General features: G+C 51.9%; 9 protein-coding genes across 9 annotated transcripts in view; 4 read left to right on the top strand and 5 right to left on the bottom strand.

The window, feature by feature from the left end:
• Positions 1-851: 851 nt before the first annotated feature.
• Positions 852-3,544, bottom strand: MAA_08864 (involucrin repeat protein; the record flags this gene model as incomplete). The annotated part of the gene is made up of 3 exons (XM_007826862.1): positions 852-944; positions 1,009-3,303; positions 3,398-3,544. 3 exons carry the CDS (start codon positions 3,542-3,544, stop codon positions 852-854), a joined length of 2,535 nt encoding a protein of 844 aa, XP_007825053.1.
• Positions 3,545-5,460: 1,916 nt separating this feature from the next.
• Positions 5,461-6,339, bottom strand: MAA_08865 (UBA domain-containing protein Ucp14; the record flags this gene model as incomplete). The annotated part of the gene is made up of 2 exons (XM_007826863.1): positions 5,461-6,033; positions 6,085-6,339. 2 exons carry the CDS (start codon positions 6,337-6,339, stop codon positions 5,461-5,463), a joined length of 828 nt encoding a protein of 275 aa, XP_007825054.1.
• A 3,734-nt stretch (positions 6,340-10,073) lies between these two features.
• MAA_08866 (protein phosphatase 2C) lies at positions 10,074-12,027 on the bottom strand (the record flags this gene model as incomplete). Its single annotated transcript, XM_007826864.1, has 3 exons — positions 10,074-10,185; positions 10,317-11,330; positions 11,384-12,027. 3 exons carry the CDS (start codon positions 12,025-12,027, stop codon positions 10,074-10,076), a joined length of 1,770 nt encoding a protein of 589 aa, XP_007825055.1.
• A 986-nt stretch (positions 12,028-13,013) lies between these two features.
• Positions 13,014-13,849, top strand: MAA_08867 (uncharacterized protein; the record flags this gene model as incomplete). The annotated part of the gene is made up of 2 exons (XM_007826865.1): positions 13,014-13,130; positions 13,205-13,849. 2 exons carry the CDS (start codon positions 13,014-13,016, stop codon positions 13,847-13,849), a joined length of 762 nt encoding a protein of 253 aa, XP_007825056.1.
• A 372-nt stretch (positions 13,850-14,221) lies between these two features.
• Positions 14,222-16,837, bottom strand: MAA_08868 (Pumilio-family RNA binding repeat protein; the record flags this gene model as incomplete). Its single annotated transcript, XM_007826866.2, has 5 exons — positions 14,222-14,749; positions 14,814-15,440; positions 15,499-16,455; positions 16,515-16,595; positions 16,715-16,837. The coding sequence occupies 5 exons, from the start codon at positions 16,835-16,837 to the stop codon at positions 14,222-14,224; spliced, it is 2,316 nt and encodes a 771-aa protein (XP_007825057.2).
• A 1,144-nt stretch (positions 16,838-17,981) lies between these two features.
• On the bottom strand, positions 17,982-18,472 carry MAA_08869 (Ribosomal protein S27/S33, mitochondrial; the record flags this gene model as incomplete). Its single annotated transcript, XM_007826867.1, has 4 exons — positions 17,982-18,007; positions 18,061-18,110; positions 18,175-18,380; positions 18,434-18,472. The coding sequence occupies 4 exons, from the start codon at positions 18,470-18,472 to the stop codon at positions 17,982-17,984; spliced, it is 321 nt and encodes a 106-aa protein (XP_007825058.1).
• A 461-nt stretch (positions 18,473-18,933) lies between these two features.
• On the top strand, positions 18,934-19,956 carry MAA_08870 (Ribonuclease III; the record flags this gene model as incomplete). Its single annotated transcript, XM_007826868.1, has 1 exon — positions 18,934-19,956. One exon carries the CDS (start codon positions 18,934-18,936, stop codon positions 19,954-19,956), a length of 1,023 nt encoding a protein of 340 aa, XP_007825059.1.
• Positions 19,957-21,247: 1,291 nt separating this feature from the next.
• Positions 21,248-22,261, top strand: MAA_08871 (Acyl-CoA-binding protein, ACBP; the record flags this gene model as incomplete). The annotated part of the gene is made up of 3 exons (XM_007826869.1): positions 21,248-21,263; positions 21,319-21,634; positions 21,694-22,261. 3 exons carry the CDS (start codon positions 21,248-21,250, stop codon positions 22,259-22,261), a joined length of 900 nt encoding a protein of 299 aa, XP_007825060.1.
• A 757-nt stretch (positions 22,262-23,018) lies between these two features.
• MAA_08872 (uncharacterized protein) overlaps positions 23,019-23,276 on the top strand; it is a gene marked incomplete at both ends in the record, with an annotated part of 656 nt that continues 398 nt past the window's right edge. The window contains one exon of the mRNA XM_007826870.1: positions 23,019-23,245. Coding sequence (XP_007825061.1) covers positions 23,019-23,245 — 227 coding nt within the window. The remainder of the gene's footprint in view (positions 23,246-23,276) is intronic.

Genomic DNA, 23,276 nt, shown 5'->3' with positions numbered 1-23,276 from the left:
ATATTCTCTAGGCTATATAAGCGAGCAATAACGATTTCACTATAAGCAGACGCCGCAACCAACCCAGTTGAAGTCCCAGTGAGCGACCTGTGTACGGCAGGTAATGTCACGGCTGCGCCTGTTGGAGTAGCAGGTACATGGAAGAAGCATCGCCACAGCGACAGGTCACGTAATGGACAATCGTGGCTACGCCAGTTGGAAGAAAATGGCGTTGGCTAAACACAGCTGGGCCAACAAAGAACCAAGCACAACCAGCCACATGGCAAGGACCGTCCAGGACTATCAGACACATATATGCCTATCGCTAAGAATACCCTTCTCAACGTCCTTGCCACCTGAATATAGACATGTATATATATAAAGAAGAAAAGAGGAATGAGCAAAAACCAAAAACCAAAAAAAAAGGCCCAATAAGACTCCTCCTTTTCCCCAATCGCCCTTCTCTTTAATGTTTCGCCCCCGTCATGACTTTAATACGTAACCCAGAGCAGGGCGTGAAAATAATATACTGACGCACTGTCCCTTCTCCATGCTTCTGAAAGGAAAAAAAAAGGTGATAAAAGCCGGCTCCAATGCCATGCTATGTACAAAGTGTGAAGTGTATGAATCCAGACATAAGTTTGTATACGCACTCTGCGAATTCCCAAATACTGCTTTGCGTCCCGGTTATTCTGTGAGTGAGTGCATGTTTTTTTCAATTTACATATCCAAGAGCGACATTGTCAAGAATGTCGATGGTGCAGTATGCAAGAAACCCCAAAGGCCATATTGAGGGCCAAAATTGTTGGGGAGACGAAAAAAAAAATATACAAAATGGACTGTGAAGGACATGCAGTGCAACTTGTTTTTTTTTACCGTGGACTTAGAGGACTTTTGCCAGGCCCCAAGGTGCGCTTTAGTTTGCTGAGCTCTTCTTCCAACTTGCGGTACCTGAGGCGTTCGTCCTGTACAACTGTTAGCATTCCCTTTCTATCCCCTCCACAGCGACGAGTGTAATTTTGTACGCACCTTTAGGTCGTCCTGGAATCTCTTGCGTTCTTCCCGCATTGTCGCCCTAAATCGCTCACTCAGAACCGATGCACCAGCTCCTGGCCTGGACCCGTCGCTGGGGATCTTGAGTCGCTCGTTGTCTAGGTCTTCTTGTAGTTTCGCCATCTTCTCCTGGGTACTGTGAAGCTCCTCTTTGAGCTTGTCTTTAGCCCTCAGAGCATCATCCAGCTCGCCCGTTAATCCAACAGATTCGCTAGTGATTCTTTGGCACTCGTCCGTCATGCCCTGAAGCTCTTTCCTTAGTTCCTTTTCCTTTCCTCCGAGTTCATTCATTTCCCCTTGAAGCCTCTTGATCTCCTCCTTGAGCTTTTTGATCTTGTCGTCCTCCCTCAGGGCTGCGATATCTGCTGCACGCTCCGCACGTTCTGCACGGGACCCATAAGCACCGTCCAATTCGGCTTTGGCAACCGTCAGATCGAGTTTAAGATCAACCATTTCCGATTCCAGGTCATCAACCTTCTTCTTTGTGTCGTCAATCTCCTGTTTCTTGGCCGACAATTCGTCGCGTAGGCTTTGGACAGTTGTCTCTGCTACGTTCTTTCCTTCAGTGAGCTCCTCAATCTGAGCATTGATTGCGGAGAGTTTGCTTTCGGACCCCTTTGTTCCGGATTCTGCGACTGCCAGGCTGGCTTGGGTGGCCTGGAGGCTCTTTTCGAGCTGGGTGATTTTGGCCTTGCGCTCTTCAAGCTCAAGGGTGACAGTTCCAGCACGGTCTGCTGCCTCCCTGGCCTTCTCAAAGTCAGCCATCATGTTGGATAGCTGCTCTTGAGCATCCTTGCGGTCCTTTTCAGAGCGGTTGAACTGCTGCCGGCTTTCTTCGAGTTCCCTCTGTTTGCGTTCCAGCTCCTTGTCCTTTTCCCCGTCCGACTTGTTGAGCTCCCGCTGCTGCTTGATCTGCCGCTTGAGCACGTACTTTTGGTCTCGTAGAGTAATGGTTCGCGCATGTATGCGCTGCACCCTGTCGGCGAATGTGTCTAGAGAGTACGGCTTGGTTGTATCGAAGTCTTCGTCGTCGGACATTTCCATATCGTCCTCTGTAATGCCCCTTTCGATCTGACTTCTCTTGCGTTCATCCTGACGCTGCTTGGCCTCTACGATGCCCTTTTGCATCGAATCCCAAAGAGTAGTTAGCACTGGGCCAGTTTCATCATTTGCCTTAGGTGAGGAGTTAGCGCGCGCCATGTGAGAGTCGACAGCTCGAATTGAATCTTCTAGGTATGCCATTTGCCCGTTGACATCGGAGTCCAATGGCAGTGGTGTTGGCGTGTAATGAGGATCAGACGTCATGAGGAGGTCTCGTAGCTGGAGGTTCATGGCCTCAAGACGCTCTCCCATTTGAATTCCGCCGGCGAACGAGTCTTGCTCGGCCTGGACGGCAACTAGACCGCTCTCTAGATACTCAATCTGAGTTTTGAGCAAGTCTGCGAGTTTGATGTCTGGGGCTGCAGAAACTTGAGGCGGCTCATCATACGTCTGGTTGATCTCTGGGTTAAATCGAACAATAGTGTCACGCAGCGACACATTGAGGCTTTGAAGCCTCTTCAACAGGCCATCGGTTTGAGACCGTAAATGAATATTCTCCTCACGCATACGGTCCAATTCAACTCGAAGCTGGTTCTGTTCACGAACTGGCGACTTGAGAGGAATTTCAATAACATTATTCCTTGGTCGATCCATTCCATCGAGCTGGTAGGCGCTCGGATCATCGAAGTATGTCTCATCGCCGACCTGATCGATACTATTTCTGCTGTGCGAGTAGGTATATAGGCTTTCGGGACTTCCAGGTATACCGTTGATGAGCTGCCCATTCTGCGGTGCAGTCTTTTTCCTGCTCGCCTTGTGGGTTAGTTGGAGGATGGCTGCGGTATGCTCTACGATTTTCCGATGAGGTATCAACAGTCGCTTTTCCAAGTTTAGAAGTTCTGCAGCCAGTTCATCACACTTCCGCTCGTTCTCAATTCTCTCACGCTCAGCTTCTCGGTTGCGCTGCTCGTCATTTAAGCCAGGGGCGTTGAGCCGAGCCATGGACGCCGTGGCATCTCGGTATTTGGATTGGATGGCGAGGTTGGATCTTGTGGTCTCTACGCGCTGGGTGAGTAGCGCAGCGTGCTTTTTCAGTTCGTCCACTTCCTCTTGTGACAAAATCTCGTATCCCTTGCTGTCGGAAAGAGCCGTCTCGGTGAGCAGATGGACCTGAATTGGGTCTTTCAAGTCGACGCGCGCTGACCGTGGTGTCGAATTCGGGCCCGAAGCCTGTCATGTGTTAGCACAATATTCCTCTGACAAGTGTTTCCCCAGCCAAGTCATTGGGTAGGGACAACTGTTGTGTCCCATCTCGACGTCTTACTTGGTGCCGTGGCGCATGCTGCGCGAATCCATTCGCATTACCATCCTGTGCATAACCTTCCGATTTGTCGCTAGGATTTATATTCTGGGACGGCAGATTGGGGGCCCCGTAATCATATGGGGCTCTACCCGTCGGGTAGCCGTTCATAGTATTAATCGTATTGTTTCAATCCTCCAGTCCGTGGATATTCATGAGCACATTAAGAGAGAAGAACAAAGAAAATGGAGTGGACCAGGTTGCGGGAAAAGGAACAAGCCAGTTTAACTCGCCATAGAGTCTGCTGGTCCCGGTGTGATGCAAGGTACTGAGAAGTCAAAGTTTGTCTTTTTGTGTTGTGTTGGCAGCAAGTCGCGATAGCTTTGTTGATCAAAGAGAGAGAGGCCAAAGCACGGAGATAGGAGGCCGGGTGGTCGCGTGTCGGCAGGGTCGTAGGGTCTAAGCACAGGCGTACAGTAATCCAAAAAAAAAAAAAATGAAGCTCAGCAAGGTGGCGATGGTACAGGCAAGCGAGGAGAAGCGCAGGATGGCAGGAAAGGGCCGTGGCACGATGATTTGGGGTTGGGAGGTTGGACTTTGACCTGGGGTTTGGGAGACTGGAAAAGGAGGCCTTGCCCATGTCGCTGCTGCTTGTGTCAACGCTAGTGTCAAAGCTGGTGTCCAGATTGGGCCATATTCGGGGGATGCAAAGCCACACGATAGGCGGGAGCGCGGCTGGGAGCGGGGGCCAGGGACCTCCAGGGCCCGGCACCTGGGCGGACCAAACATTGAACTTGACGGCTGGACCCATCAATTGATTGATGCAGCCACAGCGCTGGCTGAGCCTGCAATTGGCGGCGTGTGGTCGCTGGACCGTCCATGTCTGGTGCGGCGCAGGCTGGGGCTGACGGGGCTGACGGGCTGACGGGTGGTTGACGTAACTGCTCACCACAGGGAACTGGCACTGGGGCAACACATCAATGCAACCAGACATTGAATTGGCTTGACATTACGGAGTACTACCATCATCAATCTGCACCCTGGTGATGTCTGGTCTCGTTGCTTTCTTTTTCTGTGCTTCCACTCCGTACCGACTACTCCGTACGGAGCACATGTGTGCATCTGCGACGCTCTCAGACAATACTGCGAGACAGTCATGGCCTTCTCTCGTAATGAACGGACACACACAAAGGAATTCTGCGTCTCAGCCCGAGACTTCTGCCATTTTACCCTCCCAAGCGCCGTACACACGGACACACAAAGGTGTTTTCCGCTGGGACGCGGACATTCCCCATCTCTGGCCGTCGACCCAGCCATGTAAAGGAACCCATTGCCATTTCAGCCGTCCCATCAGAAACTCACGCTCGCCGCAGCTTCAAGCCATTGGTGCGTAACACTTGGCATCACGCAGCCCAGCCAGCAACGAGAAGTCTCTCTTTCTGCATGGAGCAGTGCATCCAACAACAAGGCCCGAGAATCTCGAGACCGATGCTCGAAAATTTTTATCCTAATTTCCCAACACGTCGGATTTTTTTGCAGCATGTTACAAATTAGTACTACCTACTCCGTACTCCGTGCTTACCTGGGTAATTAATGATAGCTGATCGAGCAGCCACAATGACCGGGGTCCGAGCCGGGCTCAGCGACGAGGCGAGGTCAAACCCAACGCTCCAATTGGGCTGGCATCATCCCTGCATCCTGGCGATCCGCGATCCCTTCAAACACGTGCCTGTGCCTGGTTATGCACGGCATGTTCCATCGGGGGAGTGAACCAGAATATGGCAAGTACTCCATGCCGTGGGCAGTGTATGTACGTATATACGTACTCGGTCGATTGCCACCATGGGCCAGCCAGTCACTGACTCGTTGAGATCATGCTACGAGTATCATTGCGGAATCAAGACTAGTGACAGTGAGACCGCCTCTGGCCCATGGGTCAAATACCGACAGCAGGCTGATGCGAGGAATGGCGGCTTGGAAGAGACACGTAGCCTGTACCAACAGAAATTGATTATGACAATGCAAGTGCTTGCTGACGCCGCTGTAAAATATGCAAGACCATCTACAGATCATCATCATCATACATTCTATAATGCCTCACGGAACTGGTCCACAATCTGCTGCCCCATTGTTCTTCTTCGTTCCGCTTGCTGGCCGCTGGAGCCCTGAACACCAGACGACGCGCCAGTAGCCGAGCCGTTTTCCCCTTCCAGACGTCTTCGCAAACCTTCAAATTCGGCACTGCGCCTGTGAGATCGAAGCCCCACCATCCAACCCGGCAGTCGCCACGTCACCAATGAAGCTGGCATCAAACCTCCTCGCCAAGCGTTTCCCACTGTCCAACCAACAAAGGCACCAAGCACCGACCCGGGCCACTGTAGCAACGATAAATGGAGGGCAATAGCGTACTGGTATGATTTATCCGACAGGGTCACACCGGAGGAGCCGCCCGTTGTGGTGTTTTGTGACGTTGCCACTCGATATTTGTACACGTGGGGAACCATGGAGTGGTACTGTGCCAGTATGGCAAAGACGATAGGGGTCGGGCCTGCAGGCATGTAGTTGAAGAAGCCTGCCGACAGCGGGCGCAATACGGCCATGATCAGGGGAGGAATGACGGCGGTGAAGAGGGAACAGACGACGACGAATGACTGGTTGTCCTGTTAGTCTTGTTGCAACGTGAACAAGATGATGGGTTGAGGATTACTCACGGCGTATTTCCTCGACCCCCACATGCGCTCGACAACTCTCAGGTTGTACAATGACATGGCGGCAAACAGCACTTCGGTTGAGTTGGTATAGCACAGTTGGTAGGCGAGTAACCTCCAAAACTGTCTATACTTCCACAGGTGCGTGTCGATGGAAATGTAGAAGTAATGCTTGACATCGAGCATGCTGGCGCCTATGGAGGCCGCGACGAGCCCGAGGACCAGCAGTCTGGTGACGGGGGCATTTGTGAAGGTCATTGTGGTATTAGGGTCGTAGTTGTATGCGGTTTCGTCGTGCCTGTCGATGGGCGCATGCCAAGAGCTCTCTCTGCTTGATGTGATGAGCGTCGCAAACGCGATTGTGGGCCGGTGACGGGATAAGTCGACGACATGAAACTCCAATGACTAGAAGCAGCACAGGAGAAGGAGCTCAACGGCAAACATGGAAAACAACACCGCAACCCAATCGCACAATCGTGCGCATGCCGTCACAGTTGTGATTTGGGTGGAAGTTGCTGCGTGGCTTATCTGGAGAGGAGTCCGGACGTAGTGCGCGGAGTGGGACAAGCGGACAAGCTGACAAGTGGAACATACCGGGGGAATGACGACCGTCACGTGCTACGCCGAAAGCAGTGACGCAGTGGCGCGATAACGAATTGAACTGAACGCTGGAAGCAATTTGATGCGGGAGTGAACTTGATTCGATGTACAAAAATAGCGGTGGCAACAGTCAATTATCATTTGTTTGCAAATTATATGCCATAAAATAGCCTGGGTGTCAGTCAGCACGGCTGTCTGGTTCCTTGTCTGTTGAACATTCCGTTGTGTTTGAGGGTTGGAGTCTTGGAGGTGAAGCAAGTGTCGGGTTGGACAAGAGAGCATGAGGTCCCGTCAATAGCTTGCTGGGCCGCAGCTGCAAATTGGCCTCAAGCTTCAATGTTCAATGATAATTTCTCGTGGCCTGGTCTTTCGGTCTTGGGTCGCCAGCCGTCAAGCCGTCAAGCCGTCATGCACATGCAAGTCCTGGCTCTTCCAATCGGCGAATGGCCTTTTCTTACGTTCTTAACATTGGCAAACCTCCCTTTGCTCGCTCCACCATCACTTTTAACCTAAAGCACTACTACCCCATACCTTGCATCAAATTGCACTCCAGAATACCTGGTATCAATACATTCCCATTGAGCCTTCTAGAAGACAGACCAAGTCTGATGCTTGCGACCAGAGCAACTCCAATCCGGTGTCTGTAACACTGGGCTTCAATCTCGACCTGTCCTTGTGCCCCACATCCGACCATCAAACACTCAGCCAACAAAGGGGTCGTTTTGGTCTCGACTTTGTTCTTGCGCCGTTCCATCGCGACATATTCATTACTTGCATCTTTGGCATTGCTCCAGCTTGCTGGTACTTTCTGCTTCGTTTGGCCGATGTGTGCTGTTGCCGAGCACTTGTAGCGCCACACTGTTTTACTCCGCCACGAGACGACGATACAGGCAATCCTCGCCCTGTCATCTACTCGTCGTACACACATCATCCTTCGGCGTGGAACGGACGTGGCGACGTGTGGCCTGGAGAGCAACCCAAACCGGACAAGTCGATGCTAGAGAACAGGACGTCGGCATCATCCAGGGCTTTTCGCGCCCGCCTCGAAACCAGGCATTATGCCTCTGGCCAATGTCGGCTCCATCGTCTTGCATCATATCGTCTTTCTCACCCACTTGGTCTATATTAACCTCGCATTCTCCCATGCCGAACCTAGCTTGCTCGTCGTCCTCTATTTTGTCTCCAAGCTGTTGGCCCGAAGACCCGAGGATTTGGACCCGGCAACATGGCCTCCGACCACGCCCAAGTGGTGAGCAACAGCAATACATCACGCGACTTACCTGGGTGCGGGCATGAGTCTCCTCATCATGTGAAGCAGCTTGGCCTCTTTACTTCGTCTTCAAACGTGTCCAGCATTCAACGGTCGCAGTTGGCGGTTCCAACGCCGTGGTCGGCCCCAACAGGACAGTCTTGTGTCTCACAGTCATCTGGCAATGAGGTCACTCCCGTAATGGATTCATTTCATTCAAGTATGACGCTGCACCCCGCATCTCATACGATGAGAAAGTCTGAGAAATTACAACCTCGTGGTAAAGCAACTCTCGAAGACCGGATTGCATACTATCAATGGGCCTATTTTACAATGGTATGACATGATAAACCTCACACATCTGCCGTCTCGCTAACCATGCACGTAGACTATGCCTACAGGTGGTATGGCCAATGTACTTCATTACGGTGAGGAATTCTGGGAGGCTCCAAAGTAAAGCAAGCGCTAAGCGGGCCATAGTCTGCCATCAAACGGGCTGGGACGTTATTGTCGGTATCTCGTTTTGTACATTGAATATCGTACTTTTGCTTCTCGATTGTATCTTAATTTCGCCACGCTTTTATAGGCGTCCCGGGAGCTTCACATACTCATTCACCGACCAAGTCGAATTGCTCTTCATACTAGAGTTTGCACGCCAGCGGACTGTCCAGTTGCATACTCCTCTCACCAGCGCCATACTCGCATAATCACTTTGTCTCGAGAGAATTTCCAACCCGAATAATTTGACTTGAACTTGTCAAAGCAGAATCGTCATCATTCTCATAAAGATATGCCAGTATGGAGTTCCACAGTGGAACCTGGCTGTTGCGGACGATGGACGTTGGCTTGGGTGCAGTCCCCAGCGCTGGCTTGTACCTTGACCCGTGGACAACTTTGTACGCCGTTGCAGCAATAGCATATGGAATGAACGTGGCTAATACGAAGACGGAGACCTTGCTGCTCGTGCTATGACACCTACGTGGTGTTTCTCATGTATCCGCTTCTTTTTGACCGGCCCTTTCGTCGCAAACCTCGCCGCCGCAGCGGAAATACCTAGACACCTGCGGTTTATCAACGGCGCCACTGTCTCCGTTTGCGCAACAACACAAGGAGAAGGGTGTCTGGTTGCCTTTATATACCGTCTCATGACGCAGGATCTATGGCAAGACATGCAGCGGCCGGGAGCGGCATGTCGATATTTCAATGAAACCAACCTACACTACGAACTATTCAGTTGATATCTATTGGACCGTTTGCATTCACCGCCGCAAGTACTGGTACGTTGATACCGATCATTATCTCTGTTTGTTTTGCATTCTGACCTCTGACAGCACTTCTAAGAGGCTATGCCAAAGATTGTTGCTGAAGAGGTTCCAAGACTCCAATGCAGCCGATGTAATCAAGATTGTGTCCTTGTCGCTCCTTGGCTGTGGGGATTGTCATTGTGACTGTTTTTGAGTCCTTTGGATCGCTGTGGAAGCACACGTATTCAGGATACAAGATGCCGTTCCAAATGACGTAGCAGTCGTCTACGTTTTCAAACATGGGACTGGTACGGGCCGTCTCATCCCTTTTTGCATCGCTCTTCTCATGTTCCGCAGGTCATAGCCACAGAGGCCATGGGCGACAAATTCAATATTAATGGCCTGCATCTATTCGGTGTTGTCATGACAAATCATCCTCATCATAGTCTGGGTAGCGTATTTGTCAAAAATGCTCCACAGCTTATGGAACAGAAGGCTTACTTTGCCCAGAGGAAGGTGTCTAGTCCACCAGGTCCCAGAGCCAGTCGCTCCCTCGTCCTAATACCAGATCATTATGGCACCTTGGGCTCCTGTCTGGCATCTAGCTTAGGAAAGGGATACTCAGAGAAGTCCAAATAATTGAAAAAAAATTCATCAGCGGTGGAAATTCTTGAATCCCTCATTGGAAGCTGCCGCAAATAGGGCCACTAAATGCCTTTATTAGTTGCACCCTACTCTATCCGTAGGGACGAGTTGACTAAAATACAAGCTCCTGCGCTCTAAGTCTCCGTTTTGATCCGCTACAATATACACGCTAAGCCACGTCAGATGCCTGAATCACCCATCAATATTCCATGTCACCGCCCATTATGTAGAAATAAAGACGCCGCTAAAGACAATCACAGCTTGGGCTTGGGCTCGGCTGTTTCGGCGGTAGCATCGAGGTTTATCGTAACCTCGCCTGTTTTGGGGCCGTCCCCGAAGAAAATTACCTGGACCGTCAAGTCATCCCTTGGACAAGTTAGCACATGCCCATGAACTGTGTGTACTTGCACCATATACATATACATCTACATATAAGGAACACGGCGCAAAAAAAAAAAAGGGGGGGGGGGGGGGGACAAGGGAAAATTAACACATACCGATATCTTCTGGAAAACGGTGAGGGAAGAGTAAGCAAAGCCCTCACTTGCTCGTCGTTGTTGCCCCCCAGGGCATTCCTAACCAAATGCGTAGCGACGTTCTTATCCTTGACGGTGAAGCGGTCTTTGGCGTCGGGGTTGATTCCCCACTGCTGGAGACGAATGGGCGTCCGCTGGCCGTCGTTTGCTCCCGTCTTGGACTGTTCCACGGGAAGCGGCTTGTTCTGGGAGCCAAAGATTTTGGACCACGCCGCTTCGAACTGAGACGTTGACGAGCCGGACGACGAGGCCTGGCTCTCTATCCACTGGCCCACGAGGCCGACGACTTCTTCGTTGGTGAGCATTTCCCAGAGGCCGTCGGTGGCGAGGACCAGGAAGTCGCCCTTTTCGGGGTTGACCTTGGTGGTGGTGACGACGGGCTCGGCGGTGACGTATGGGGGTGTTTTGAGCAAGGGGGAGGGGCTGCGGCCGAAGAAGGACGCGCGCAGTTTACCGGCCACGTCGCGGGACCATTTGTAGACGGCGTCGCCAAAGGCGCGGGTTGGCTCGAGGCCCCCAAGGACGCGGCCGTTGCGGACAACGCCGTCCTCGCCGGGGTGCTCCTTGCGCATGCGTGCCGCCTCGCTGGGGTTGCCGCCCGTCTGGTCCTCGGAGAGGGCGGTGGCGGTCCATTTGCCGGATTCTGAGCGGCGGCCGAGGACGGCGCGCGAGTCACCGGTGCATGCTACCCGGAGGAGGTTGCTGCGAGTGTCGTAGAAGGAGAGCAGGGCGCACGAGCCTGAGAGGGCGGGCTGGAGGAGCTCGGCGGCTACGGCTTTGGAACTGGCCTTGAACACCTTCTCCACGCTTTTGTGAACGATTTCGTGGTCCAGGCGGGTGAAGCCGGTCTTGATGGCCGAGTCGATGGCTTCGTCGGTGGGGGAGTTGCTTTTGGCGGATTTGTACGTCTCGTTGAGTTCGCGGGCGACGTAGCTGATTAAGCTCTCGCGAAGAGTTGCTGATGTTGTCCAGCCGCTAGGGATGAATCAGCATCGAGAAATAAAGGTAGGTAAATGGGCAAAACTCACGAATGGCCGTCAAAGACACCCCAGAACATCCAGTCACTGCTCTGTCCCTCGGCACCAGCAGACCGGCTGGGAACTTGAACAATCTTTTCGGCATGATCGTCCTCGATGGGATCATTACTTGGCAACTGGACGAGGTCGTACCTCGTCACGCCCTGCCCCCTATTCACAGAGAATGACTGCTCCAGCGCCCTCAACTTCTCGGTAGCTTGCTCCGGGGTCAACATCTCGACGATTCGGCGCCCGTCAGCTGTGGGCTTAAGGATAGGCCCTTCCCCCACAATAGTGCCCTGTCGAAGCTCGTCTGCGCCGACAACGAGAACAGTCCTGGTCGGCAGGGCATCGCTAGAACCCTGGGTGGAAGTGAAGCTTCGCGCGACGGATGATCCGCCGGGAACGCCGCCAGTCGAATTGTACGAGTACCAGGCGCCGTATCCCACAACAATACTGGAGACCAGGGCGACGGGCAAGCGGCGGAAGTACATGGAGGACCTCAGAGGCTCATTAGCGACGGGCTGGCGATGGGCGGCTTGGCTGGCGGCGGAAAAGAGAGCTCGGTGGGATGCTCGTGAGGTGCGGGAGAGGTTGCGGACGGCGCTGAAGCAGGTGGAAGTCGTCCGGAACGCTCTCAAGGCCGCACGGTGCATCTGGGCGACTGGAACGGAGAGATGACGATGGAGAGACGTGGGTTTTGAAGTTGGTCAATGTCGAGACCACCCAGTCGTGCGAGGTCTGAAGGCAGCGACTATGGCTGGCCGACGAAATGCTGATGCCGCTACGTCTCGATGCACTCGGTACTCCGTGGATGGGGTAGGGCGGAGGAGAGGTCGCGGGCAGACAAGGGCGTAGGAGGTGGCGGCGGTAGTTGACGTGGTGGAGGAACGTCTTACATTTGAGCTAGCCAGTAATGCGATGGAGTGTCGATGGTGTTCGTGATGCAGTTGGGGGAAAAGTCGGCACGGGATTGGTCAAGCAGCCAGCAGTTCCTAGTGCCACGTCTCGGCAGCCCCGTCCGTCAAAGTCCCCTGGTCTCTGTCCCTTCTAGTTGGAATCGGTTTGGAAACATCAAACGCTCATGACTTGTTTCAACACTTGGGTAGCTTCAATGTTGGAAATATGAACACTATGTCCATCACTAAAACACCTGTAGCACATCGCGCCCTTTGTCCCCAGCGAGGTCAGATGGAACGGGCTCACTCGTCCTTGTCCCTACACCTCTCAGATGACGATGCCCAACGCAGTCTGCACGTGACAAGGTGAACTGAGAGCCGACTCATGACTTAAAACGCAAAAAGGATGCTATTCGCAAGTGAATGAATAAACGGATACGAATACTCCATACCCCGCCTGACTTTCTTAATTTATACACACGGCACCATGACACCCATCAGTGCGTCCTGAGCTCATGCGAGCACTTTCTCTCGCATATGCCAGACCCCAGATTTTGCCGCCCCGCCACCCTTCCATCATCCATCACATGCTGTCCATGCCACACCATACACAGTCACACACACAGCTTTCACACTCACATCTGTTCCTCACAAGCTCATCTCATATTTCCCATCCCGACCTCGACTCGATTTCACACCCATTCCTCACCCAATCTCACCTCAACCACCTACAGCCCCGCCAAATGGCACAGCCAGAGCCCTCTCTCCCGGGCGCCGACCGCATCCGCTCCCTCAAAGATGAAGACTCTATATTCCAAGCCTTCGACGCATATCCCTGGACAAAAGACACAATGTTCCTCGTACGCTGCCCTTCCTACTTCTCGTCCATCCAGTCAATCCCCTCTCCCGCCGACAAGCTTGTTAACACCGCCAGTCCGGTCTGTCCGCCATCCTCGGCCCCCCAGACACACCCGGCTCCCCGTCAGACATGGCCGTCCACGCCCGCATCTTCTACTACGCCCAGCGCATAGGCGTCCAAATCGACTTCGCCAAATACAAAGACTGGCTGTCCAGACACCCGGGCCACACACCGCCCCAAGTCCTACCGGAAGAATACCGCTCCCCTTCCGCATCCTCGCCCTCTGAACCTCCACTCCCCTGGCAACAAGCCGCCCCCAAGGCCGATCTCTACGTCGACCGTAAAGCCGCAGCTGAGAATGCAACCGGCGACCAACCCAGCTACCCGATGGGCTTTGCCGAGATGCTCAAGCTGTTGCAGGAAGGGAAGCCCATTCCCGGGATAAAGCAGATTCCCAATACCGTTGTCAGGGATCCGGTAAGTCTTGAGCCAATTTTTGCAAAATCACTTGTACTCGCCTGGCAAGAAGCTCAGACTCATCCTTCGTCACAGTCAGTCAAACCCGTTGGTTCTCGGGCAGCTCCCAAGAAACCCTGGGAACGGGACAACCCTCAGATGGCCCCGGAAGTGAATCTTCCCAAAGCTCTCGACACCGAGTTTCCTCAACTAGACACCGAGGCTGCTGAGGCAACATCGGCAGCTGATCCCGTAGCTTCATAACATTCTAATGCGGCGCGTATCCTTTGTATTTTGTTTAAACCATTGTTTTGCATGGTGAACAAGGCGTTAGGACTGGCTGGCCTTTTCTTTCTTCCTTTTTTTTTTGTTTGCTCATATGGTCTCGATGACCGCAATTCAAGCCTTGAGACTGGGTTGAAAAACTGAGCCAGAATCATTTTAAAGAGCATACTTAATGGATGGGCTTATTACGTAGCTGCAAGGAAAACATCATACATCAAGCTTTGGCGAGTATTAGCAGGACTACACTGCGGCAGACATCGTCACATTAGGCTAAAAGTCGTAAAGCAAAATTCTTATATTATGCAAAGGCGATAATGACTTCAAGATCCGACTACACACATAAAGGTTTGTCTAACGATATGCCCCTGCAAATCGTGGTCCAGGACCCATACGGCTACCCATACCAGGCCCAACTCCAGGTCCAGGCCGCGTAGTGACGGCGTGGTTGGTGCAGAGCATGCCAACTCGGGATCCAAACTTGGAGCCCCGGAGAGAAACCATATGCTTTCGAATGTGGGCCGCCACCATCTCGCGGTGCTGAGGTGTAGCGTTGTTAAGAATCCACTGCACAAGATAATTGCCATACTGGTCACTCGCAATGTCAATCAGCGGAATTCGAGTCCGGTCCAAGCGGCCTTCACAGACCCGGTCCAGATATCGACCCAAGAACTCGCTGTTCCCAATCTTCAAACACTTCTCCACCACCTTGGAAGCAAATTGATCAGTGCTGTACTCAGCGGCGTAACGAATGACGTGATCAACAGCCCTGCCACGGTCTGGCGGTGCGCCATGTTCGCAGATGTGTTGGATACACCAGTTTCCGAATTGTCCATGCGCAACGATATCGATGTTGGCGAGGACTTCCTCAATGCAGGGGCGCTGTGAGAGAGTTAGCGAAAACGAAGGCAAGCGATGCTCGTCGAGCTACTACAAAGACACTCACCTTGTCTTCCTCCAAACAATTCTCGAAGATATTTTGAACAACCAAGCTGCCAGTTTCTCCCAGGGCTACTTCATGCCACATGCCGCGCAAAGCTTCATTAACGTATTTCATAATTTGAGGTGGAGATTCAGTCCATCGAAGCTCAAAGAGTTTCTGCCATACATGACAAGCATATCGATGTATAACTGTTTCAGGGATGCGGCGGAGAAGCTCGTGAACCATGATTGCCTTGTACTCTTCGGGGACCGAATCGAATGCCTTTTGGACTACATGGCATCCAAAGGGGTCCATGGATAAGTTGAGAGTATTGCCACGGATAGCCCGGGCAATGTTAATCACCTGCTCAGGGGTTCCGTGCTCAAAGCATCTCTGAACTAAGAAATTGCCAAATCTGTTTACCATCAGAGGATAAGCTTGGGCCACAATAGCTTCAACAATGTCGTATTTCTGGTCCGGTGTGCCAACTTTTAGCTTTTGCTGTAAGAATATGGAGGCTTGTTGATCATTATTGCACACAATCTTATCGACTATGTATTTCCAATTGCACGTCACATTACGATCGAGAAGACGACGATAGTTGAGAGGTTCAGTTGGAGGCAAATAGGTCGGGCCCTCGGTCGGAAGTCCCTTTGGCCAGAATGAGCGGGTGGTGTGAGAGGATGTACGGAGATGGCTATGTACTTACTTCGTTCTTCCAGTGAGTCTTGGATGTAAACTCGGATGCATGAGGAGACAGTGGAGTACCGACGGGCTGTTGCTGGTATCCAGCATAAGCTCCCATCCCCATGGCGCCAAGTCCAGGGGGCGGATGCATATTTGCAGAAGCCATTTGACCCCCAATTGCTTCAAATTGAGCCATTGGTCCATTCACAGGGTTGTAACCGACACTGGCAAAGTGGTGAGAGTTACTGGCTCGATGATCGTACCGGTTGGGTCGTCTGGTTGCGGATTGACGCATCACAAGATCCGGATCGGGGCTTAGGCGATCTCCACGATATCCTTCCATCGCTTGGTAGGACGAGCTCCCGTCGGTGAAACTTTGGTTGAACCCTCGTCCTCCCAGCCAGGTTCCTGGCTGTGGCTCAGCTGCGGCGCCTTGAAGAACATTGCCAGCAAATGATCCTTTGGTGGCTCCCCAAATGCCCTTGGTACGAGTGAAGGTAGTAGTAGACATGGCTTCACTGGTGTCTGAATGGTCATCATCTGTTGCCATCCAGACGCTGTCACGAGCGGTTGTGTCCATGCCTCGAGCTGCGTTGATAGCCTGCATTTCCGATTCACCTTTGATTGTGCGGATAGACAATTCCTGATCTAACTTGGATATTTTGTTCTGGGCTTGTGCTAGCTGAAGCTTTAAGCGAAGAACTTCATCAGAGTCGGAACGAGCTTCTTCAAGAGTAGCACTGGCTGGACGGGTGCTTGGTGCGGTAGACGAGAAACCATCCGTGGCTGGTGTGATTGGCAGGGAGTTACTGGAGGATGTGTGTCCAGGGAGTCGCTGGCACATGTTTCCCTCGTCATCTCCAGATTTGAGTGCCTCGTTCTGCTGGCTGAGCACGGCTTGCTGTTCCGATAGCCTTGCTAGGAGCTTGTCCATGGGGTAAGCTTCGCTCGTGTTGGAGGATCCTTCAGTTGTTGACTGCTGTATTTTGTCTCGTTAGTGAGTTGTTGGATATGGACAGCGACATGTGATCAACTCACCTTGGGAACGGCTTGATTAACCAGCTTCGACGTGGCAAGCACAGTGATATTCTTCTGACCAGTGGTGAATGGCGTGTTGTCCTGTAGACCACATCAGACGTGTTCGTGGCCGTCAAGGGGATTTGGGTGAATAGGATGCTGCATAGAAGAGGACGCCCCGCGTAGAGGGCAAACAACAAGAGGATCAGCAAGATACTTACACCGGCTTGGCTCACGGGTGATGGTCGATCACCACTTGTGCTCATGGGTTCTTCCTGGAAAGTGATGACTGGAATGCTGCCGGTTCGCTGAGGAGGTGAACCGCGTGATTCGGAGGAGACCATGTTGGAGCGTAGTGCAGCCACAACGCTGGAAAGTATTGAAAAGAAATAAATAACAAACGGCTGTGCCTATTTGAAGGGGACACAGGCAATAAAGATTATGAAGATTTCACTCAAAAAACAGACCTGTTAGATCGCAGACAGAGGTGATGTGGGAAAACCAAGACAGTGGTGCGAAGAAATCAGAAGAGATGGGGAACAAAAGGAAGAGAAAGGAAAAAGATGGTGTGACGACAGATGGCTGCACTAATATGCTAGATTGACGACGAGCTTGAAAGAGCGACCTGACAGAGAAAATGGCAAGTGCCGGCTAGTGTGAAGATGGCCTGGGTCATTTCCGGCATGCAGATTAGAAGAAAAGGCAAGATATATGGCGGCAAACGAGATACTAGCGAGCCTCGTCGCCGGGGAGGGAGAGTGGAGGGACAGAGAGGCGGAAGAATCGTGGAAGTGAAAGTGGAAGTGGAAGGGCAAGACGGAAGACCGGAGACAGACGAGGGGAGGTTTAAGCAAATCCAGCAGACTCGACCGAGCTTTAAGTTGACGCTAGGGCAGGCTGACTGCTATGAGCCGCAGCTGCTTACACCTGGCAAACCGATGTCGGCAGGTGCTCAAAGCGTCGATGCAGAAGAGGTCAAACAACTTCAGTACTTTAGTAGAATGCAACAGTTGCTTAGGCCATGAGACCCAACAAACGATCATGGGAGTGAATCAATCACCTCAATATCTTGTAGGTCAGCTTCAGACCTAATAATCCCGCAAAGAGTACTTCTCATGCTGTTCGTACTAGCTTTGGCCTGTTAGCGCCACAACTATTTCAACATAATTCACAACACGGCCAGCATCAACACTATCAAAATACCAACTTCATTTTGCATAGCCCAGTGTTTCAATATTTCCCACCCGTGCTCTATTATTTTGAGGATTCGGCACACGTCACGATGCTATCGACATATTCGTATTTTATTCGCACAATCGAAAATGTATGGGTAATTCGTACAGTATAATATACACACCCCACGAATGGAGGCCATCTAGATGGTATCGGGATTCTCGTTGAAGTTATTTTCAATCGCAAAACGACGCCTCTGTTTATGCGCTCACGTCATTCTCGCATATGACCCTCCAGTGCCGCCAGCCGGTCGTTTTATCGCTTCCTGCCCGGCTTCTCGGCTGCTCAGTACGTTAGCATAGGCTCTGCCCTCTCAATCGAAGTCTGTACGTACCAGGAGGGCCATTCTTCTTTTTTGGCGCGCTCTTTCCCCGCTGCTTCAACCTAGACATTATAGGTCAGAATCGTTGTCGTTACATTCAGGGTCTGAGTCGTTCGTGCAGCGTACTCTTCAATGTATTCAAATCGGTCTTCTTCGGCCTCATCCCACGTTGCTAATACAGGTCCAAATTCTCGTTTCACGTCCTTGATGGTAGCAACCTTTCTCGGATAGTAGGCGGCGAGGGCCGGGCCTTTTAATCGCTGCCGCAGGACCTTGTTGCCCATGCGCACGCCCTCCGGGTTGTATGTCGTCGCGAAGACCTGGCATTGCGCCTGCAAAATGTCAGATGGGTAGTCGCAGATGAGTTGGATATAGTGAATCAAACCTTCATTAAGTCTAGTAACCGGGCTCGTGGTACACTCATCTTCGCAATACTTTATAATTGCCGAGGCCGTCATGCAACTTTTCTGGTCAAGTTCAGAGTTGACGTTGGCAGGGAGCTTTGCCCTGTTGCTTGGACCCACTAATTACTTGATTTATCCAGAATTTTGGTTCAAAAAACTCGATTGCTCCAGAGGCAGAACCAATTGACTAGGAAATTGCAGAGACATATTCGTACTCCGTAGGCAATACAATAATAGGAATTCAAACAATATATACAAACACAAATACATGACCAACATACACACATTTACACATCAACATGTAACTAGATATTTTCACACTGGACTAAAAGAGCACGTGATCCATCACTTCTGATTGGCTACATACTTCGCTGTGGGGCCACCTCATAGTTTGGCAAGGTTGTCTTGCTACAATGTCTTCGATAATTTTCTTAAAAGTAATTTCAAAGCTTCATCATCGTTACCCTTTGTTTTTGAAAACATGTCGAAAAGACCCGCAGATGATAATGCCAGCCAAGAGAGCAAAAGGAAAAGATATAGCGGTTCTACCGACGAAAATGTGGCACCAAACATCAGAATACCTGGTCCTATCCCAGCCATGTTTGGATTGACGCCTTGGCTTCCTTCAGATATACCTTCAAGTCTGCCTTGTATTCCGAAGATTTTAGACCCGGAGCTTGAAGCGACGGTTTTCCTGCATCCAGGTCTGAGTGACCCTCTCCGCGGCTATGAACGTCTCGAATGGCTAGGTGATGCCTACTTGGAATTGATTGCATCTAGCTTGATCTACCAGACATTCACCTCTACTCCTGTTGGAAGATGTTCTCAGCTGAGAGAAATACTGATCCGAAACAAAACCCTGGCACAGTACTTTCGCGAGTACGGCTTAGAATCCAAGGCTCAGCTACCAGGTGACTTGAAGAAGGACATTTCACGCGGTCGCGGAAGTTCGAGTGACAAGGATATTATCAAGACCCAAGCCGACATGTTTGAGGCATACGTTGCCGCCGCTATTATTTCTGACCCTGAGAATGGCATGGCCAACACAGCATCTTGGCTCAAATCGCTTTGGGCCAGGACCATCAAGGACCAAATTGTGGCCAACGACAGAAAACGCAAGCTGGCTACTCAACCCAATTCCACAGAGCAGGGGAGCACCAAAGACATGGCATCTCACAGCAATCTAAGCGCCAAAGAGAAGCTGCGTATAGAGATTGGAGTTAAAGGCGTTCTCGTTCGGTACGAGGACATGCCCAGAATGGGCAGAGATAGGGACCTTGGCTTGCCTCTCTACACAGTCGGTGCGTATTTGGATGGGTGGGGTGAAAGAAACAAGCTCCTCGGCACGGGGACGGCTCTTGGGAAAAAAGAAGCGGCACAGAAAGCAGCGCAACAGGCGCTGGAAAATAAGAAGCTCCTCAAACCGTACGTGGCAAAGAAGGCTGCGTTTATGGAGGCCATGGAGGCCACCAAGGCTTCTGAAGAAGCGGACACAATGTCTTGATTGTGGAACGATGTCTGCGGTGTAGATAGAATTTGCTTGTCATGATACCCATAATGGTTACCGATTATTTTGCACAATCGCACAAAGGGGAGTATCATAGGAGAAGAGGACAGGGCGAAACATTCAGTACGGGGGAAATGAGGAGTTTTCCCCTACTGCATGGGTTTCAAAAGGGCCATTCCGTTTTCTCCTTTGCTCATAACACAGTTTGTCAGGTACTTGTCAGATCTGTTCAGAAAATGCATATTATGAACCGCAGCGACATATTCAATCATCCGCCACTTGCGTCTGCTCGAGTCGATATGTGTTTGTCGCATCGGAATAGTGCTATCCCGTGCGAGAAACGTCTGCCTACCATCCACGTCGCCATTTGCATCTCCACTGTCTGAATGCTCCAGGATGTCTGGTACACTGGCACAAAATGTAAGAGCCTCACTGAGATATGACATAGGGTGCTGTATTCCGTAAATACATATGGCATGGCGACCGTAACGGAATTGGGCATCCGCCTTGCTCTTCGCAGCAGCGGCACCGCAACAGGGCCACGGATCGACTCACGGTGAACCATTTACTCACAGGTTAGACGATAAATGCAGAGCGCCCGCCACCTCCGGAAACTGTCCAAGATATCCGAAGCACACGGCCTTTGTCATTCTAGAAACCATGTCGATAACGCGAAAGGTAAAGAAGTCCGGGGAACGGACCAATTAGACGTGACCGGGTGCCGAATTAGGACCAGTCTGGTCACCCGTTGACACACCATCCATCTCTAGCCTCGGTCGGGACCAAATCGCAGGCTGCACCTGCCAGTCTGCTCATGTCGTGCTTTTGGGCGTCCATCCACAACCCACCTGCTTCCGCAGTGGCGGCTCCAGGGGCCTCGGTTGACAGCCATCAATTGATCGACCTTCCCGTGCCACTCTGCTCTGGCCCATCCATCAAATGGCCTTCCTCAGCATCGCGGTAGACGCAAATTTCCTTCTGTCTCGATTGGACACGCGACGGCAACAAAGACATTCTCGGTGAGGCGCGAAAGCCTTGCGATTTCCGCCCGCCTGTCATTTCCTCCTCTTTTCAGTCCTATCTTTCCCACGGTCCGTCGCCTAACCTAGTCTGCTGTCCACCATTCACCATCCCTATCGGCGCGTCGATAGCAGCGAATGGCATATCGAATTGCCATACAAACCAGCCATCAAAAGCACCTTGCCGCTTCAACTAGCTGAGCTGCTCAACAAAACGCAGACAACATAGATATCCAGGTGCGGCAGACGCTGGGCCAATCAGTGTCACCATGGCCGACTCCGTAGGTACGTCAACTTACTGTTTATCAACAGATATTGGTCCTACCAGGATGCTAATCAGAGCCGTTGCTGCCATCAGATCGTGTGTTCGTCCATGCCCTCAACACAGTCAAGAAGATCCCCAAGACCGGCGCATCACGGCCGCCGCCATCCGATCGCCTCCGCCTCTATGGCCTCTACAAGCAAGCGATGGAGGGGGATGTCGATGGTGTCATGGAACAACCCACCGCTGGGCCGTTCCTCACAGCCGAAGAATTGCACAGGGAGAGAGACAAGTGGGATGCTTGGAACTCGCAAAAGGGACTTAGCCGAACGGAAGCCAAGCGCAGATATGTGGAGGCGCTTATCGAAACTATGTACCGATATGCCAACACGTCGTACGTTTCTTGTATCGATTTCCATTGTCGCCGGCAAGGTTACTGATATGATATTGCAGTGATGCCATCGAGCTTGTAACCGAACTAGAGTTCGTCTGGAACCAAATAAAGCACAACTCTCCAAGCTCAACCGATTCATCGCCGAAGGCGCCCGCGTCCAGCAAGGCCCCTCGGACGTTCCAAGAACCTTTGAGTGGCACCGATGGCCCTATGAAAATATTGAGCCCCATGAGCGAGCAAGACGAAGCTGAATTGCGATCTCAACGTATGATGGACCTGGACGATGCCGTGGAAGAAAGCCGAGAGCCAGAAAGCCAAGACCAAAAGTCATCGCGATGGCAGAAAAAGGTCGAGCGCGCCGTTACTAAGCTGTCGGCAGAGGTTGCTGCTTTAAGAGAACAAATTTCGACTGGTAGGGAGTGGCGATCAAAGAAAGAGCGAAGCTTTCCTGCGTGGTTTGGCTGGCTTCTCTGGATATTCCTAAAGCATTTGCTTGTGGATTGCGTCATTCTTTCCATTGTCTTGATATGGATGCGGAAACGCAAGGACAGGCGCTTGGAAGACTTGGTCCGGTCTGCACTGAAGATTATACGAGAATACGTCCGAAATATTCTGCCGTCGAGGTGAATGAACGAAATTCGCTACAATAACCAATGACGGCACAACCCACCACGCTTAAGCTTGCCACAAACATCGCCAGGGGCGATGGTATCAAGAGACGGGCACGCTGCCTGCAGCATCTATGCCGTCTAGCAGATGCGTCTCTCGGGGGCGCAAATGCGTAGACATTTCCAGCATGCCCCAGACGTAACACCAACGTTGGGCACGCTTCTGTCCACCCCTCGCCAGGACAGAAATACACATATGGTGGACGAACAGTTCAAAACCAGGCTCTACTTGTGCAGAAACGCTAGATCTGCCTCTAGCGCTCAGCACCAGGTAAGCTGTCTTTAAGAGGTGGGATCGTCATTCTGTTTAATAGACGACTCATGAGGATTTACATGTACAAGTTATACCGGGAGGTGATTGTGTTATCAGGCGTGCCCAAGGCTGAAAAATATAATCCAAATAGAAGGAACATGGCGCATGTCGCCCATCTACCAACCCCAGACGCAAATGAGCTCAGGCATGATGAAGTTATGCATGTTAAACAGTCCCCCCGTACCCAAGTCAACTCGGACGCCAGCCAGTTCTCCCATCAAACGGGCAACTCGACAGCCGCCGCAGCTGCCCACGGCCGTCAAACGCATCTGATTCCGTGTCTGCCCAAATCACTACCTCCCCGTGCCACCTGCCTTCTCATCTCCTGTCCTCTCCAACTCTTCCACTCCAACCATTATATAACCGAAACCACGATACAATTCCCCAAAAAAGAAAGAAAAAAATGTCCACCCCAAAACCACCAACGCCCTCGTCCACGGCAAGCCTCCAAAACGACATCCCACCGCTCACCACGCTCCTGCCGGCCATCTTCGTCCCCGTAACAGGCGCCTTTTTCACCCACACGCCGCCGCCGGCCACGCGCGCCGCCCAGATCCGCGAGTCCATGGCCGCGCTGGACGCGCACTCGGCCCACGTGCGCGCCAACATCCTCGCGCTGACGGAGCAGGAGTGCCGCCGGGTGTCGCGCGACGCCGAGATC

The sequence above is a fragment of the Metarhizium robertsii genome (genome assembly GCF_000187425.2).
Source record: "Metarhizium robertsii ARSEF 23 chromosome Unknown MAA_Scf_1, whole genome shotgun sequence".
Classification (NCBI taxonomy): domain Eukaryota; kingdom Fungi; phylum Ascomycota; class Sordariomycetes; order Hypocreales; family Clavicipitaceae; genus Metarhizium; species Metarhizium robertsii.
The sequence above is the reverse complement of the archived record's forward strand: the minus strand, read 5'-3'. Positions and strand labels throughout refer to the sequence as shown.